The 18,577-nt window shown below is 36.4% G+C and overlaps 3 protein-coding genes across 5 annotated transcripts in view; 2 read left to right on the forward strand and 1 right to left on the reverse strand.

Moving 5' to 3' along the window:
- The first annotated feature begins 83 nt into the window (after nt 1-83).
- LOC139974827 (pseudouridine-5'-phosphatase-like) lies at nt 84-4,568 on the forward strand. The gene is made up of 4 exons (XM_071982282.1): nt 84-244; nt 997-1,215; nt 1,841-2,076; nt 2,921-4,568. The coding sequence occupies exons 1-4, from the start codon at nt 181-183 to the stop codon at nt 3,101-3,103; spliced, it is 702 nt and encodes a 233-aa protein (XP_071838383.1). The 5' UTR covers nt 84-180; the 3' UTR covers nt 3,104-4,568.
- A 619-nt stretch (nt 4,569-5,187) lies between these two features.
- LOC139974826 (uncharacterized) lies at nt 5,188-14,601 on the reverse strand. 3 transcript variants are annotated; one of them, XM_071982281.1, is made up of 9 exons: nt 14,487-14,601; nt 13,029-13,547; nt 12,355-12,435; nt 10,782-10,882; nt 9,773-9,863; nt 9,020-9,126; nt 8,400-8,472; nt 7,705-7,854; nt 5,188-6,912 (listed from the first exon to the last, which is right to left on the reverse strand). In XM_071982281.1, the coding sequence occupies exons 2-9, from the start codon at nt 13,490-13,492 to the stop codon at nt 6,747-6,749; spliced, it is 1,233 nt and encodes a 410-aa protein (XP_071838382.1). In that variant the 5' UTR covers nt 13,493-13,547; nt 14,487-14,601; the 3' UTR covers nt 5,188-6,746. The 3 variants fall into 3 exon arrangements, with proteins under 3 accessions (XP_071838382.1, XP_071838380.1, XP_071838381.1); XM_071982279.1 differs by having other exon boundaries at nt 14,397-14,569; XM_071982280.1 differs by having other exon boundaries at nt 14,457-14,564.
- Nucleotides 14,602-14,798: 197 nt separating this feature from the next.
- The window catches only part of LOC139974823 (X-ray radiation resistance-associated protein 1-like), a 63,968-nt gene continuing 60,189 nt past the window's right edge, over nt 14,799-18,577 (forward strand). Inside the window, exon 1 of the mRNA XM_071982270.1 lies at nt 14,799-15,150. Within this exon, the coding sequence (XP_071838371.1) occupies nt 15,054-15,150 (97 nt within the window). The 5' untranslated portion in view covers nt 14,799-15,053. The remainder of the gene's footprint in view (nt 15,151-18,577) is intronic.

Below are 18,577 nucleotides of genomic sequence, written 5' to 3' on the forward strand. Positions count from 1 at the left end.
TTGGATTGCGCAATCGTCAATTCCAGTGACCAGAATGATGTAATCAACGTTGAGCATACATGTGCTCACAGAAGCTAGCCAGATCGTAGTGCAACGTATCTGCTAGTAATTTGTGTACGTGTGATACGGCATACAACTGTGTCAAAACCCGGCCTCAACTCACTCAGAAATTAATTAAAAATGTCGGCCAATGTGAAAGCAAATATAACTCATGTTATTTTTGACATGGACGGGTTACTGCTAGGTACATACGTAGCTACTATCATAATGTGGCTTCCTTTATCTTAATCAGTCGATATAGGCAACACTTTGTACAACTAGTAGTATACTACTAGTAGTACAGTAGTACAAGATATACAGTAGGCCTAGGCCTGACATTTATCTATTGCTACCAGTACCAGTTGTAGGCCAATGGTATGTCATATAGGATAGGCCTAGTTAGCAAATTGATACACTAGAATGTTAAATATGTATGCCTAGGCTTAAATACACCAAGCCTATAAATACTAAAAAGTTAAGAATTATGTAACAGAGCAATAACATGGCAGGGGGAAAAGCCATGTCAGAATAATTTGGTATCAGAAATAATGTACCATTGACCATAATATTAGATAACCACCCTTATCAACAAAGGAAAGAGAATTATCCAGTCCTATTTAATAACTAAATTTGATAATTCAATTATATCTTTTTTATATTAGTAGTAATCACATAGATGTCAAAATCTGATTGAAGAGAAAGTACTTCAGCAATTGACCACTTTCATTTTGATTTTTTTTAGCTGGCTGTCTCTTGAAAAACCTCAAATCTCTCACAATAGGTTTATTCTTCTGACCCCCCCCCCCAAAAAAAATCTGGCTATCATATGAAGACCACTATTTAACATGAAAATTATGTCAGGCTGTTGACAGTCAACCTACATTCTTCGTATTAGATGATTTGCTTTCAGATTGAAGGAACAAATTATGATGTATTATTTTACATCTTTCTCAACAGACACTGAGAAGATTTATGAACAAGTGTACAGGGGCCTGGTGGAGAAGTATGGGAAGACTTATCCCTTTGAGCTGAAAGTTAATTGCATGGGTAGGAAGGCTTCTGAGGCAGCAAAGGTCATCATTGATCATCTTAGCTTACCCATTTCCATAGAAGAGTGGTTAGAAGTCAGCCAAAAAGCAGTGTTAGAAAAATTTGCAGATGCTAAACTGCTACCTGGTAAGTTGTTAAACTATCTGATTGCCTTTAGTTGACAATTTCTCTAAGTTTTTATTTTGTCACCTTTTCTTGGGGGGTTGTTGTAAGCAAAATTTATGTTGTGGGCTTAAGTGTCAGTATGCTTGGTTACTGCTAGTGCATTTTGTTGCCCAATAAGGCATCTTTCAATCAAGTATTTCAGCTAATACATCGCTTTCTAGCAAGCAATGTGGTCTAGAAACAGTTTTGATATTATAATTACATGAATACTACTACCAGCAAAGATACAAAGTACACAAACAGCACTTTAAACTGGATATAAACTAAAACATACCATACAACTGGTACAAATATCCTGTCCACTGGCAGAACAGTCTCTCAACTGTCAACACCCCCAAAGGAAAGTGACCAGTGTACAGCTTCACAACTTAGTACTGTACCACATGACCTTGAATACATGAATAGAGAGCGGGTCAAGTTTAACATCAAACAGATTATCATCATTCTTCAATTACACGTTACAGAACACTTAGAAACAAATGTCATGTAATTTAATGTTTTCATTGAAAAAATGAAAATGTTATAGATTCTTTTTTTGACAGTTTGAATGATTACTTGACAATCTCTTTTGTTTTTGTTGCTTAAGGTGTTGATAAACTCATCAGGCACCTTCATAAACATGCCATCCCTATTGCCGTGGCAACTGGTTCCTCCTCCACCAACTTAAAAGTGAAGGCAACACACCATGGAGAGTTCTTCAGCTTATTTCATCATATTTTGTGTTCAGGAGATGACCCAGAGGTCAAACGTGGCAAGCCGAATCCAGACATTTTCCAGATAGCAGCGTCTAGATTTAATGGAGAAACACCATCACCAGAAAAAGTGAGAAAACTTTCAATTCCTCAAAGATTTATTCCCATAAATGGTAAAAGCAATTTAACCATCATAATTAACCTATGTGATGACACATATGATGAACACCTCCCTACCCTATCCTCGTCCCTTCCCTCTCCTCTCACCCTAAGACATAAGGTATTATGACTTTGATGTTTCTTTCAAGATCATGTTCAAGGTCAGATACATGGTAAGCCTAGATATGATGTCACAGAACTTTTGTTGCTTTGTTGACCTGTGTTTCAGCATCCATGAAAAATTTACGATTTCTTCAAAAAGTTTGTTGCCATCCCTAAATTTCAATAAATTCTTAATGAGTGAGAGAATTAATGCCAAGAAAGGAGGAGCAATGTTATAGGTACTGTATGTTGTGTGATGGTACCTAAATGGTTAGTTTCTATGGAGACCACCCTAACCAACCCCTTTTGAAATCAGGTGTCCAGTTGAGATCATGAAGCAGGAAATATATTAGTGTCACAGTGTGCAAAGTAATTTGGAGGTTTATGGATTTTCTTTGTGATGAAAGATAGAAAATTAAAAGGTTCTGTATATATGAAATACATTGCCTCATGCTGTCATATTTTATTACTTTTGTCTTTAATTTCTGAATTTTATTGTTTTTTTTATAATTATTGTTAAGTTATTTATTTCTGTAATTCTTAGGATGCAAAATTTTTAGACTAATATTTTTAAGCTGTAATATTTCTTAAGTTGTATAATTTTTATTTTATGCGTTTCTGTGAAGCTGCTTTGAGATCATTCTTTTGATGTAAAGCGCTATATAAGAATAAATTATTATGATATTATTATCTCATCTTTTGATTTCCATCAGGTTTTGGTATTTGAAGATTCTTTTCTTGGAGTGGAGGCAGCAAAGGCTGCTGGGATGCATTGTGTGATGGTACCAGATACGAGACTAGACAGGAAATACACAAAGTCTGCAACAGTTGTACTCGACAGTATAGAAGACCTCTGTCTCACAGACTGGGGACTTCCCTCATTCACCGATACATGACCTTTGACATGTCCATATATACAGAAGTAATCCATTAATTAACTAGAAGTCGTATCGACTGACTATTTACTTTTATTTCTGCATCTCTGAAGATTTTGAGATACGTGATGTATATTTTTTTAGCAAATTCTTGTTCCAAACATTGTTTTTATACCTCATTACTATAACCTCTTCTATCAGGTACAGTAATACATTCATTCTGCTGCTTTTCTCTTATTTTTTTGCGTGAAGCTTTTCATAAAAATACACAGTCAGTAACAAAAGTAGGACCAAATACTGAATAAAAGTTTGAATATCTCTGTCAGTAAAAATAACAACATTCTTTTGAAGAACGAACGTGATGTTTTATTGAATGAAATTGTGAAGAATGTTTTAGCAATATTCAGCCAAATGCCAACTATACACACATCAGTGAATTATATCCCAGCCACTGCCAGTTTAATTCATTCAAGTTTGGATTTGGCAGTGCTAAGTAAGCCAGACATGCTGTTCAGACCGAAAATTACATATAACTTGAGTGACCACTATGGCCTTCATCATACCAAAGAAGTATCATTCAAAACTATGTCCGCCTTGGTTATAACAAGCTTATACAGAGAATTGCCTCTTACCTAGTTAAATAAATTATGAAACATTTTCCTGTAATCTGGTTCTAAATTATATCTGTAATTTATTTTTTATTTTTATGAGACTGGTGTCTGTTTCAAATTTGCCCATCTGGTGGTCTTGACTGTTACAGTAACATTCTTACAACTTACCACAGCCAACCCTTACAACTCACCCCTCCCCCTTGGATCAGATAGCATATGTAAGAGTATTGGACCATTTTGTTTATATCATTTATTATCCTGCTGATAATTTCCCCTCTACCACCCCTTTCCCTCACCCCCTCCTCTCATATCAGGGTGAATTGAGTAGTGCTGGTTTGATGCTGGTTTGTGCTGGTTTTGTGCTGGTTTGATTGTGTTATCAATGGAATGTTTTATCTGTTTTACTGAACAATATTATTACAGTGTCAATGGTGAGTGAGGAAGGATGACTAATGCAGCTCAAAGAACTTGCCAAAATGAGAAGAAAAAGTTTTGTTCCATTTTAATTCATACTGCAGCATAGACCATTCACTTATCACGAAATGTCTCCGATATTGAAGGGATAACTTGAACAATTGTGTAAACCACTGCTAGGTGGATAAATCACTGCTAGGTGGATAAACCACTGCTAGGTGGAGTTACTAACTCTATTGAAGATGAGATTGCTGCATTTATTTTGCCCAGAGTGAGACAAGTGCATAAGAAGTTAAAGGTACATGTAAGAAGCTAGACCAGATACAGAAGTTAATTTGTACCATTATCGTTGTTCATTAATGTGTATTGACAACATTAGTAAATTATTTTGTTCAATAATATTTATCAAAATCATTCTGAAATATTCATTGGATTAACCATAATACAGTTTAGAAACATGACTATAATTGTTAGTGAATCATTATTACTTGTTTCTTTTATCACAAGTTATTTCAAAATTGCTTTAAAGAGAGCTTAAAATTTACATTTTGACCTGCAATTAGGTAATAAGGTACCATTGTTTTAATGTAAGGGCCTGATAGGAATTATCCAGAAACTTATCATTCTTTAAAGGTGAATATTTAAAAAACATGAATTCCACTCAAACGTTTTCTTTGTTTTGTGATTCTATAAACATATCAACACTAAACTTATGCCTTATGTGATCCTTTAAGGAATAACGTTGAATATGCTCTTCCATTAATACATAAAATACCAGTTGTGTTGTCCTCATAAAGTCAAGGATGTAGTGGACTGAAATAATAGTTGAACAATGTAACTGAATATCAAATAAGTTTTATGATCTTTGTCTTTGCACACAGATTTAGATAAAACAAAAGTGAAGAAACATTTTTGAGTAAGACATTTTAAGAACAATTGTTTTGGTTTGGCATTGGGGAGGACAAGTGACACTTGTGGGTGAGGGATTTATTGTATATGGTGATTCTCTGATCCAACAGCAAAGTGTGCTAAACAAACCATGCCAGAGATAATTTCCAAAAAGTAAAGACAAAAGTAGGACTCCTTTATTAATTTATTGAACTCAATTAGGTACATGGTATTTACATCACTGCCTTTGCGTTGAATTTTCATTCTGTACACATATTGAACACTAATACATACATGTACAGTGTCAATGTAATCATCGAAAATGAAAAGTAAAAGGAAAAAATAATTTTGCGGTCGGACAAGAGGCAAGCTTGAGCCAAATTTGTCCAAAGGTCTTGTTAATGTTCCCATCTTGTTGTTTGATCCTTTGAAGTAACACTTGATGGGTCAAAGGGTCAAAACATCTCAGAGCAAGTCACACTCCAAGAAAGAAAGACATAATTGACGAATAAGCAAGCAGTTCTTCAGTGACCCAGACAGTATTCTTTGGAAAGTCATAAGAATAAAGATAACTACTTCAGAGTGAAAGTTAATGTCAGTCTCTGTACATTCCTCTCAAACTCTACTGACTGTGCATTTTGAAAATGTATGATAAACACAGTTTGAACCAGGTCAATACAAATCCCACTGCAATTATTCCTTCCTTGGGACGTAATAATGGATTCCCATCCCATTAGCCTAAACTCATTACTGCCAGGCAGCCTACTATAGAACAGGTTTTTTTTTTTAGATTTGTATCAAGTACCTTTAATAGACAAATAACCCGATAGGATAACAAATTGAGAGCAAGTATTGTTAAAAAGAAAGTACTCTTCAAGATTTATTTCAGGATGTCTGTTTTAACATCACATCGATGACATAGCCAGACTGACATAGTTTCTTTATGTACTTTTGCCAACAAGCGTCTTGATGCCAGAAAGTGCAGAATTTACTTTTCTGTTCATTCCTTACAAGACATATTATAATTGTTTGCACATATTTAATGAGTTTCCCAAATTTATCAAAACTTCAATTGTGTATATCTTGGAAATGAGAGAGCTTTTCAAAAAATTTCAAACAGATTTGAATGTGAATATCACACACAACAACTGTGCTGATTATGTGAGACACTTGAGATGAACCTCCAATTCTTCTGCATTAACACTGTGCAAATATGTGATAAACTTTTAATGTGGGTACAACGTTATGAGTTTTGGTACAAAAGGTTTGGAGTACCAGCCTACCAGGGCAACACTATTGTAAATATTGGCAACACTATTGTTAATATTGGCATAGGCCAGAAACCAGATTCAGAGTAAATACGATTCTCATTGTGACACTTTTGCAGGTGAGGTTTTAATGTCATTTTTTGGGGTCTTCTTATGGACCAATTCTCTGGTTTGAATGAATCGCACTATCAGTTCATCACAGTCTCCTCTACCGAAGGCCATCAAGACATCAGATTTGTTTCGTAGCAATGCAAAGCTTTGTGTTCAAGACTAGCAAGAATGGCTTGTGTCAGAGCCGAGTTAACAACTAATACAAGCCTGCTAGTTCTGCATAACTCATCCTCAAAGAAAAGGCTTAGTTGTCCTTCATCTTTTTGCAATGCTTTGCCTTCAAGACAAGCAAGTATGGCTTGTGTCAGAGAGCAGAGTTTATAACTAACACAAGCCTGATAGTTCTGCATAACTCATCCTCAAAGAGATGGCTTAGTTGTCCTTCGTCTTTTTGCGAACCAGTTCTCTGAAGTCCGAGAGGATCACACTCTCTTTCTTCACCCTCTCCTCCTTACTAAACATCGCCAAAGCTCTCTTCTCATCTGCACTGTAGATCTGGTTTTCCTTCCTCAGACGAACAGCCTCCATACGACGATGTCTGAAGAATAATGAGATGGAAGGAATGAAAGCTTAGAACGTAAGATATACTCCAGAGAGCAGTGCAGCACTAGGAGCAGTGCAGCACTAGGAGCAGTGCAGCACTAGTAGCAGTGCAGCACTAGGAGCAGTGCAGCACTAGGAGCAGTGCAGCACTAGTAGCAGTGCAGCACTAGGAGCAGTGCAGCACTAGGAGCAGTGCAGCACTAGTAGCAGTGCAGCACTAGGAGCAGTGCAGCACTAGGAGCAGTGCAGCACTAGAAGCAGTGCAGCACTAGGAGCAGTGCAGCACTAGTAGCAGTGCAGCACTGCTACTAGTGCAGCACTAGTAGCAGTGCAGCACTAGGAGCAGTGCAGCACTAGGAGCAGTGCAGCACTAGTAGCAGTGCAGCACTAGGAGCAGTGCAGCACTAGTAGCAGTGCAGCACTAGGAGCAGTGCAGCACTAGGAGCAGTGCAGCACTAGGAGCAGTGCAGCACTAGGAGCAGTGCAGCACTAGGAGCAGTGCAGCACTAGTAGCAGTGCAGCACTAGGAGCAGTGCAGCACTAGGAGCAGTGCAGCACTAGGAGCAGTCAAGTAGAGGTCTCACAGTTTGTTTGTGTATGAGTATATGTCAAACACACAGCAACATCTTGACTAAGTTGTATGCAAAAACAGTGTAGAACATAAGTTTTTAATAGCTTTTGCATACAACATATGAATCGGCCTGTATGCAATGGTTTTGCAGATATCCTTGTTATTCTATATATTGTACATTCAACATTTTGTGGAGTAGTAGAGTCGTTTACTAACCTGCTTCCACTCATGACATAACCCATATCTTCAAAGGTAGCAATCTCATCGCTGGTCAAACCAATTTCACCTCTGCGAGGGATTCTCTTTCCTTCTGTAACATACGCCGCCATGGCGGCACCTTCACCAGGTAGAAGGGCTTTACCGAAACTATTAAAATTGAAAACAAAAAAAGAAAAGTGAAAAACTGTACGATGGAAGTGTCTGATTATGACGAGAATGCGAAGGCACTTAACGCTACAAATCGGAGAACGACAACGAAGAGAGTCTAGTTGGAGATGGTCTACAGGGAATCATTACTGAAGGAAAGGATCACAACATTCTCTTACTGACTAAATGAGCCATCTGTTAATGTCTAAGGGAAACTTAAAAAATCCACAGTTTGTGAAGCAGTGATCAGAATTATTCAAAAAAATCATTAAATATTCACTAGCCTTGACTCACTTCACGGTATTGGTACATGTTCATATATCCAAGTACAGAATCATTTCCTCTCCTATTTCCATAAAATAATAATCATCGGGACAATCAAATTCCCTGATGCTCTTTATCTGTACAGCGGTCCACAGATTATTAATGAATTGCATTTACAAAACACTAAGTGTCGTTTCTTGATGGTATAAAACTTGAATAGGATTGTAAATAATAGAACTAAAGAATCTGGACGATAGAGGGCGACGTATGAGGTCACTTACTCAAGCATTCCTCCTGACCCGCCCATGGACGTAACTGGCAAGGGTCCAATGACATCATCATCCTCTCGTTTGGCTGTCAATGACAAAGAAATATAAACGTATTATGAATAAACACATTCAGACCAACTAGGGTACCAAAATGCTACATGATTTCGATGATGGAATATTTTGAAATGATTGAGAATCTACCATCTGTTCAAGTTCAAGTTGACGTTACTGGAATACCAAATTTTGACCTTTGTTGATACCAAACAATCTTAGACATGCTGTAGCCATATACAAGCCTACCATCAATACATGGATCGCTTATGGGATTTTCCCATTTTGCAGACTGTTTTTATTCAAATCCTACAAAGAACAAAAGAATTCTTGTACTCAATATAGCAAAACATCATACTAAGTACAAAACAATAATCTAACTTTCCTTTCTTGAGATACTGTATTTACAGGGGTTTTAGCATTCTGCACTCTGCAAAGCCTCAATGACCTTGACCTCCACCAAAAAGCAATAGGATTCTTTGACTTCACTATTGATATGCCCAAAACTAAGTATAACATCAAAACAAAACAGTAAATCATTGATCAATAGACACTACGATAAATGAGATAAATTGATTTACCTGCACAAGCTTCCACCCATTCTTTCTCCTTTGGGTCTTCCTCAGTAGATTCCTCGGACTCTGATTCTGAGCTCTCTGGTTTCTTCTTCTTCTTTTTGGACTTTTTGCTAGAGAATTTGAATTAAATTTGACGAGAAATACTGTTAACTTGATGGGAATGAGACCTTCCTCTGATGGGTTCTGTTAGCTAAATTTTTGCAAAGATCTGAGCTCTGTCAAATTGTTGAGTAGCACTTGATGGCCGAGATGTTTAAGGTCACGACATACAAAAATGTGGTGAAAACAACTGATAAGCATTTAGCTGTTCCCTCTCAAAAGATTGGAACCCTTTCAAGCTCTCAGCATAAGGGCCAGAGATAATTAATATAGTGGCCTACATCATATCACTTATACCAGTAAATGTCAATTAGCTGCCAATATCTTACCACTTAATGATGAACAATATCAGGAATTATATGTTTAGAAATGATCCAGTCTCCCAGAAAAAACTGAATGCATCAAACCTGAAATAAATTTCTCACTCTCAAAGGGAGTGTTTGGAAACATGTTTCATGTTGTACGCACAAGTGTGTTAAATGACACAATGGAACTGTGCAATGCAGCCCTGAACAAATCAATTGGATCGTATTGCATTTCCGCCACACTAACGTTCATCATCACTGATCAGGTGTTAAGATATGAATATTCATAAAGACAATATGGCGGACCTGTTAACTCTTCATCAATTGCTGTTAATAACACAGATCTACAAACCTGGTCTTTTTCTTCTTGTGCGACTTGCTCTTCTTCTTCTCTTCCCGTCTCTTAGCTTTTCTTTTCTTTTTCTTTCTTCTCCTCCTCTCTTCTGAAGATTGTAAACAAATGGAACCGTTTATTTCCCGAAGCACAATGCAACTATTAAAGCAGCAACAGGTGTAGGAACCACATTTAACATGAGACATGAGAGAGAAGCTGTAGATGAACCATCTTTACTTATAACTCTCTGCTCTATCTGTGCCAGCATTAATGATCACATGACCCTTACTGACGGCTACCCGGGAACCTGACTGAAAGAAGGTATTACCCTGTCCAAGCCTTCACTACCCGGTCTGGAAATTTATAAAGTATATATCATATAGTAAATAAGTATATAGTAAATATCAGCAAAAGCTTCACTATGGCTTTATTATGTTCTTATCAATTGATTTGTGCTTCAAACCTGATACATTTGGAATGCTTGCTGATTCATGAATAATCATGAGATATATGTAGGTCCCAAAGTGCAATGTACAGTACCTCTATAAGTTTTACAGGTTCATGAATAATCATGAGATATATGTAGGTCCCAAAGTGCAATGTACAGTACCTCTATAAGTTTTACAGGTTCATGAATAATCATGAGATATATGTAGGTCCCAAAGTGCAATGTACAGTACCTCTATAAGTTTTACAGGTTCATGAATAATCATTCATATGTAGGTCCCAAAGTGCAATGTACAGTACCTCTATCAGTTCTACAGGTTCATGAATAATCATGAGATATATGACTCCACCATCAACACTTCTCACTGTCTAAATAATAGTGCGTCAACATACCATATGCTCACAACTGTATCAATTTGTCCACCCTCAAGTTCTACATACTGTGCTCCCCTTTTGATGTGCCTTGTGCTACATTTCAAATTAGACGGACGGCTAGTGTAATTTAATCCAATTTTTACATCAATCCAAGGAGGAGCAGTAACAAAGCCAGTTAATGAAGACATACAGTGGTACCTCTCACCTTCACTGTCAGTACTGTCATCTGAGCTGCCTTCGGAATCGTTCGACAATGTCTTCTTCTTCTTTCCACTACCTTCGCCTTCCTCGCTGTTTTCATCAGAGCTAGATCCAAACAAAGAGATGAAATGATACGTGACTTCTTCATGGTTACAACCACATTGATCATTTTCAGTGTTTTTTGGTGGTTTATTTTATTGCATGTTGTATTGTATTGTTTGGACGACCATCTCATGTATAGTGGTTGAAATATGATTAAGCAAGGCAATCATCCATCTGAAGAGTGGGCACTAAATTCATATTGCGTGCCAATCCACCGGACGCAGCACTTAAGAATGTACTGTACTAGTCCCATGACCAAAAGGAAAATATAACATTCTGTTTGAACTACCCGATCAGGAAGTTGTACATGAGCAATACCCATCTGCTACAGTGTGTTGAAATATCCTATCACATCATACACAAGAAAAGTATTTCCTCTTTGGTCCTTCAGTGATGTGATTGTTTCAGTTGACTTTATGACTGGATCAAAAAGATTGCTCCAAAATGACTATAGGGGTTTTTGCAGGTTGCATTCACAAGGTTTAGAAACCTTAATGCAAATCATACTTTCTGCAACTGTGATCTCTGTACATATGTTCTTATAAATAAAGTTTGAAGTATTCAATGAAGAATTGCTTAGCGATATCCCAATAAAATACGGAAATGCATATGAAACCAATCCATGGCTTCCATAACTTACCAACTTCCCACATACTGTGCAATTCAATACTTTTTTCTAAGAAATTCAATTATTGATTCACTCACAAAATGAACCTTTGACATTTTGCATAAACCGTTTGATGAAGTACTTTACAATGTGTGTTGTTATCAATGCCATTTTTTTTCATACATTTCTCTAACAATCCTTAAATTACATTGTTTTGTTAAGTTAACAATTGATGAAACTTCTATTAATAAAGTATTATATTTCTTAACTTCTATTGAGTTTCTGGTCAGGAAGCCAACAGAAGCTGATTTCAAACCCAATTTATGTCATGATATTGTAGATGAACACCTGCTTATATCAAGCCTTCTCTTTTCAATGAGTGTTCAGTGAGTTACGATGCACGTGTGTAATTACCTTTACTGCTCCTAGGACCGCCAATGAACGTCCAAATCCGACATACAAGACAACCTTCTCAAATACTGAGAGAGGTGAATGCACCCCTCTGCAGTGCAGATATGATGAACGAAGCAGTTTCTAAACCATCGACAGAGCAGAACCATACCCCAGTTCCAAAATGTAAACCAGAAAACCAAATCCACAGAATGACTTCGCTCAGCAATACTCCAAAAGTTCCATAATTTTGACTAGGTCCAAAGATTCTGGTTACTGGTGAGGAGACCGTAATGATACTGGGGTATACACTCATACTGCTACACCATGCCTTTCCTTTTTCTCACATATTTATAACATAAACCAATTACAATAGTTTTCTAGATCAATGTAGATATATCTTTTTATTCTCCAGCAATTGGATCTCTTAGATCAAAAGATTAGATTAGATTAGATTAGATTCAAATAGTGCACTTACTCAACCTCTGGTCTGACAGGGGATCCACCCCAAACCTCAGGAACTCCATTTGATGCCAATTTACTCCTCTCACTTCTCCTCCTAGCAAAAAGAAAAAAGACAAATGCAGAAAAATTCAAAAACTAGAATAGCAGTGATGTCGTAGCTCAATTTACTTGGCAAAGTGATTTTTACACAACTCGCACTTGCTTGGCAACTAGGGTGGCCAAGTTTTTCTTAGAGATATTCATGTGGCAAAAAGTTGAATGTTTATAAAACACCACTCTGTGAAAAGACAGTAATGACATGTTTTACCACCAAAGCTACATATCTGTACAGACTGTTGACAATTTTCGCTTGCAAATGCATCAGTGACATTGACCGTTATATGCATTTGAACTGAAATCCTGAGTTTTTTGTAAAAAAAAAAACATTAAAAAATGTACTTTTGACTTGGCCTTAAATATGACATACTGGACACTAAGAGCTAGCATACATTCATGAATGTATCATGATTAAGAAATGTACAATACGATCACAAAAGGGATGTAAAGTTTCTGAGGACCATGTGCAATGATGACATTCACAGGTCACCCATTGAGATCCCATTTCCAGGAGAAACATGTTTAACATGTTCCTGCATTCAAAGATTAATTGACTTACTTGTACCTAACAAGGAAACAACACAAACTTACACTTCAAAAAATTTTTCTTGCTGTTCTTGAAAACCCTCATTGTAACGCCCTCCATTTGAATGAAATTGTCTGCGTGTATCGTTCGCTTTAATGTCATCCTTGTATTTCATATCCCATTCACGTTCATTGCCGTGACCATTATGCTGTCGTTTGGGAGATCGATGTGTTCTCTCCCTGGATCTGGAACGACGTGCCACCTTCTTCTCGCTTCTCTTACGGCTACCAGAGTCATCCGATCTGGACCTTTCGCTGGACTGTGACTCATCCGAACTGGAGGGTCTCCTATCTCTTGAGCGAGATCTTCTCCTTTTATGTCTGTCTCTTGGAGACGGAGTTCTAGATTTATTTCTGCTCAATTTGGTCTTTGAGTTTTGAAATTTTGCGTGTCTCCTTGATGGGCTTTTACTTTGTGATCTCCTTCTTGATACTGGACTACGGCTCCTTGAACGTGATGGTGACATCATACACCCAGAGTAGGATGAAGGTTAGAATCAGTTAAATGTTGCAACAAGAAGGCATCTGGTAGATGAATAAAATATAGTCGAATGTTAACAGAAGAAACTTCCTCACCATGAACCAGAGAGTATTCTTTACAGCTACATATTATTTGTTTGTTTAATAGAAGACATACTATTTTGACTAAATACCATAACATTGCAAATTTTAATGTAAAATTGAGTGACATATCAATTTAAAAGTTAATCATGATCATTCATAGATGCTTTTACAGCTTTGTACTTATAGCATTTTCTTGTTAATTTCCACAACAGTTAGTTCCTGCCATAGAAGAAATGGTAGTTTGTTCCACAGAAATTGGTGTTGTTTGTCATGGCAGAAACGATGTTGTCTATGGCAGAAACTACTGTTTTTCTTAGGTACGGAACATATTGTAGGCCTAGGCTATTTCTTGGATTATTAAAACATATTGAAAAGCAAACATAAGACAACAAGGATCACATTGTATTTTGTTAATGATTAGCCGACCTTTATTTAGGGGAAGATAGCCACCCCCCCCTCCCCACCCGGACAGTGCATTAACAGGCTTTAGTGAATAGAGTGCACTGCCAAAATGAAACATACTGTTGGCAAATCTTTTGCTTCAGTGCCTAAAGATTAACTTAAAAACAATAGACTAGTTGACTGATAACAGTGACAAGTTAATTGATAGCAGATTACTAAGAAAACTTGTTAGTAACGTTTTTGAAGGAATACTTTGCATAAACTGATCTAGGCCTAGGCTATGCCTAACTTAGGCCTGGCCTATGCCTAACTAGGCCTAGGCCTAGTGTAACTTGATGGTGGAAACAAATGTCCCTCAAGTTAACCAACTGTTAGTGTAAGGCTAAATCCTACAAACAAAAAAATTACCAGCAGAATTTTATACAGCACAGTCAATGCTTAAATGGAAAAGATAGGCCTTCTTCTGACCAGTGTTAATGTTAGGCTACCAAAACAAACCGAAGGTGTGCAGACTTTGCTAGTAGTAAGTAGTATTTTTTACGTTGCTTTCATACTACGCTTTGGTAGTGTCGCTAGCACACAGTACTCAAGAACACATAGAGGTGATGTAGTTCAGTGAATTGGCAACGAATTACGATTACTCAACCAATTCTGATCTGGTCAACATGTTTTTAGTTCTGTGATGCTGCCACCTATTTTACTAGATTGCAACTATGTTGTCTTTGCCGAGTAAGAATGATTCATTGTTTATTTATAGCTATGCCAAGATTGTGTCATATTCTTCATGCCAATTATCAGTGTTTCTTGAGAAAATAACAGTGCACTACACAACAAGATTGGTAACTTTAGGTAACACTTGATCAAATTCCAAAATATTTTGTCCCTTTCAAACTCTTCCATCCGCAATCGAACATGAAAATAGCAGAATCGGTAATAGTATAGGTACTAGTCTAGGCCGTGCACTTGTTTTCAAAGTGGGACTGTCCCCATGGCAACTCGACGTTCTCCCAAATTGGGTGATTCAGTCTGATCTGATACAGGCAAGGGAGGCAAATAAAGTACACCATGGCCGTACCCGCCGGAATCAAACTGGACGATGGCACCGGCCACTTCGTGTCGAAATGCTTCCCGGCAAGGAAAATCCTTGGAGGGTCAGATGATGGTAAGTTTAACAAAATATAAGCTAGATAAAATGATAGTATGATGTGTTATGAAACGGCTTATCAATTGCGCAATCGTTTGCACGAGTGACGTTTTTCGAATTTCTATGTCGCATGCATGTAACCTAGCCTAACTGTACAGGTCTGGAACGTCCCGTGTTTACGTTTGTCGTGTTGTGCCGAAAATAGGCCTGCAATTGACTGTTTAAGATTCTGACGGTAAATTATGAAATTTGAGAAAGTTGTGAACTGAGCCTACCCTACGTCTTCCCTAGAAGTTCAATTGGCGACTGAGTCTTTCTTTGGACTCTGGTGTATTAATCTTCAAATGAGAGTCTACTGTGGCTTGTTATCCAATCCATTCTTAGGCCTACAGTTGTAGGCTACGTTGTCGCGTAATTTGAGGACCTACGTGCGTCGTTAGCCTAAGCCTAAATACGTTTTCTTTGAAACGTTACCGTTCTACGTATAACACGGTATTCAGACAGTCATACTAAAAGTACGAATTTGGAATAAGATGCTTGTGTGATTATTCTTCTTAAACTATGGTTGCATTAATTGTGTCATCCACACCTAAGGTAAGGCCTAGACCTTTATTCTTATTCAGTAATTTTATATTTTATTTCAATAATTCTAAGTTAGAGTTCTAATCTAAGTTAGGGCTTTTGAATTCAAGGTCTAGGCCTATTTACTTCAGTTCTGAAATGTTTTGCAATAAGCATAAGCGTAGGATTGTGCTTCTTGTTCATTAAAAATACAACATTCCAGTATGTGGGCATGTGGCCAAAAGCACTGATGATTCAGGATGAATTTGCTTTGGGTTTTATTAAAGTGAGTGTGGCTTAACTAGTATGAGACAGGAAGTGGTTTTCACCCTCAGAGAACAAAGAAGGGCGAACAAATTAAGGTTAGGACTGGATTATACAGTTGTGTACAGAGAACACCAAACTGGTTAGTCCTTTCCCTGTGAACTGAATATTATGTAGGTTTTTTTGTATACATATATTTTGTTTTGTGGTGGTTGTGTGAACTGAAATTTTCTTCATGTCCTTATATCGTATGGATGCTTAGACAAAAGAATTAATTAGGTAGTGGACAATATTTATAGGGCTGGGACGTTGGTGAGAAGACCACCATTTGAGGTGTGCACAAGCTTTTTGATGTTACTGACAAAGCCAAGCTTTTTGTTCAGAAGTGGCATATAAACTAAAAGCATGGCCCCCTGTATTTAATATAGTGCAGTTGTGTTGAAGGTGAATGATCAAATTTTTTCCCTCACCATGGAAATTTCAAGGAACGACACAATGACAGCTCAGTTTAAATTGGTAAGTACATCCTTTGCATTCTCATTTTAATTTGTTTAACTTTTTGTTTTACAGTATATATTGATTAACTTTGTGTCGATTTGTTTCAAAAGGAAATTTTAGTATTTTTTTAGTTTCTCATTAAATTTCTGTCACTCTCCCTGTAGAAATATGGCTTACTGAGAAGAATTTTCCTATCATTTTATTTTATTTTTTGTGTATTAAATTTGTATTGAGGAAGCTAACCTGTAACTCATTTGAGTTGTATTTATGAAGAATAAATAGGCCTCGGAAAAGTTAGATTTCCATTTGTTTTAAATGTCACAATTTCATCAACTCATGCATCTTGTGCATGCACTGTTTCCTGAAATAATTTTGGTAGGTTGATTTAAATGCTAACTGCTAGAATACTAAGCTGTCATTACAATATGTGGCAAATAATGGGAATGGAGAACTTACTTAGGTAAATCTATATCCATTGATTATGAATAATGATAATAATAGGCAATAGGCAATGCAATTTAGTTGAGTTTTAAAACAGTGGAAAACTTTTGCAATGTAAAATAAACTAAAACATTTACAAAACCCCATGTAACCCCTACCATCATCCATCCTCCCCACCCACAAACCCTTGCATCATCAAATTGACTGGCCGTTATTCTGAGTTAGGCTATTATTAAAAAATGGTCCATCGGTGACTTTTGTGCTCTGTTTAGTGCACATCAAATGCTTCATTCTAATGGCCACAATTTTGTAAATGCCCCTGGCCAATGATCTCTAAAATCAAAGATCCACAGCCAGAAAATCCTAAAAAGGGTTACAATTTATTTAAATTATCAACTAGTAATGTTAACAGCCTTTTTATGGAATTGATAATAACATAATATTCATCCGTAAGTGATAAGTGTATGGGCCTCTTTCATTATCCTTCAAAATAGTAAAATAAATGTGGTTATTTATAATTGGATTCTGAAAACATATTCAGAGCAAAATACAAAATCTCAAAGTTTAAAACAAAGAACATTAATGTATCAAGAACAAATGACAGTCTGTCAATCAAAGGCTTCTTCATTATGACTAAGTTGTGACAGAAAATACTTGTAAGTATTCATACACTGAAAATTCAACACTTGAAATTTCAAATTATGATACTAAATTTATGCTAATTGTAAATTTAACAGAAAACTGAATTTTGAAATTACAAACATATTAGTAAAACAAACACACAAATTTTTGTCTCTGAGCAATATTAATCAAGTATTGATATTTATTGATGCTTAGGTACAGTGTACAGTATATTCACAAAGTATTTAAAAGTTTACTTCACAGATGTATTTATAAACAACAACAGAAAGAGACTGTGGCTACACAATAGGAATAAGACTTTATTATTCGAATTTGGTTTATCAGTGGAATAAATTCATGTTCACACTTTTCTTATTTGAGATTATTAGGTTTATTTTAGATTTTATAGCTTTGAAATTTATTAATTATAAATGTTTCTTGTTTTAAAAAATAAAAATATAAAATAAAAAAGCTTTAAATTATGTACAGCATAAAATCTGCAGATTTCTATGATCAGTTTCTGCATTCAGAAATAGGAGATGATGTTTCTGAGGATTATTCTTATAAATATGTTAAATTTTTTTTGTAAAAGTAGAAACTATAGTGAAAGACATATTACACAACAGTCAACAAACATTGTCCATTTGAAAACACCTTTTTTTGGTTGTTTGAAGAGGATTATTTTTCCTTTCTTTTCTGTTTAGTTTTTCCTTCTTTTCTTGTTTTACTCTTCAGTGAAATGCATAGCGTCAAACTTGACTGTAGTAAGCAAGGGATACTAGACAAGGAGATTCATTTTAACAATTAGCCTTTAAAGTTTAAAAATTTAATCGCGTCTGAAAGCAACATTAGACTTTATCGCAGGCAAGCAAAAGTTAACTTGCATTTACTCTGCCTTTTAAGGTTTAGCTGTATATCAGTAGAAAATATTGTGTATTTCCATTGCAATGCACTGTACAGAAGGTTGATACTTTCCCCTCAGCATGGCCTTGTATCTCAGCATACACCCACATTTTTCAGAGTCGGACTTTAAAAGATACAGTATATTGCATGTTTGGAA

Source organism: Apostichopus japonicus, chromosome 10 (assembly GCF_037975245.1).
Source record: "Apostichopus japonicus isolate 1M-3 chromosome 10, ASM3797524v1, whole genome shotgun sequence".
NCBI classification, from domain to species: domain Eukaryota; kingdom Metazoa; phylum Echinodermata; class Holothuroidea; order Aspidochirotida; family Stichopodidae; genus Apostichopus; species Apostichopus japonicus.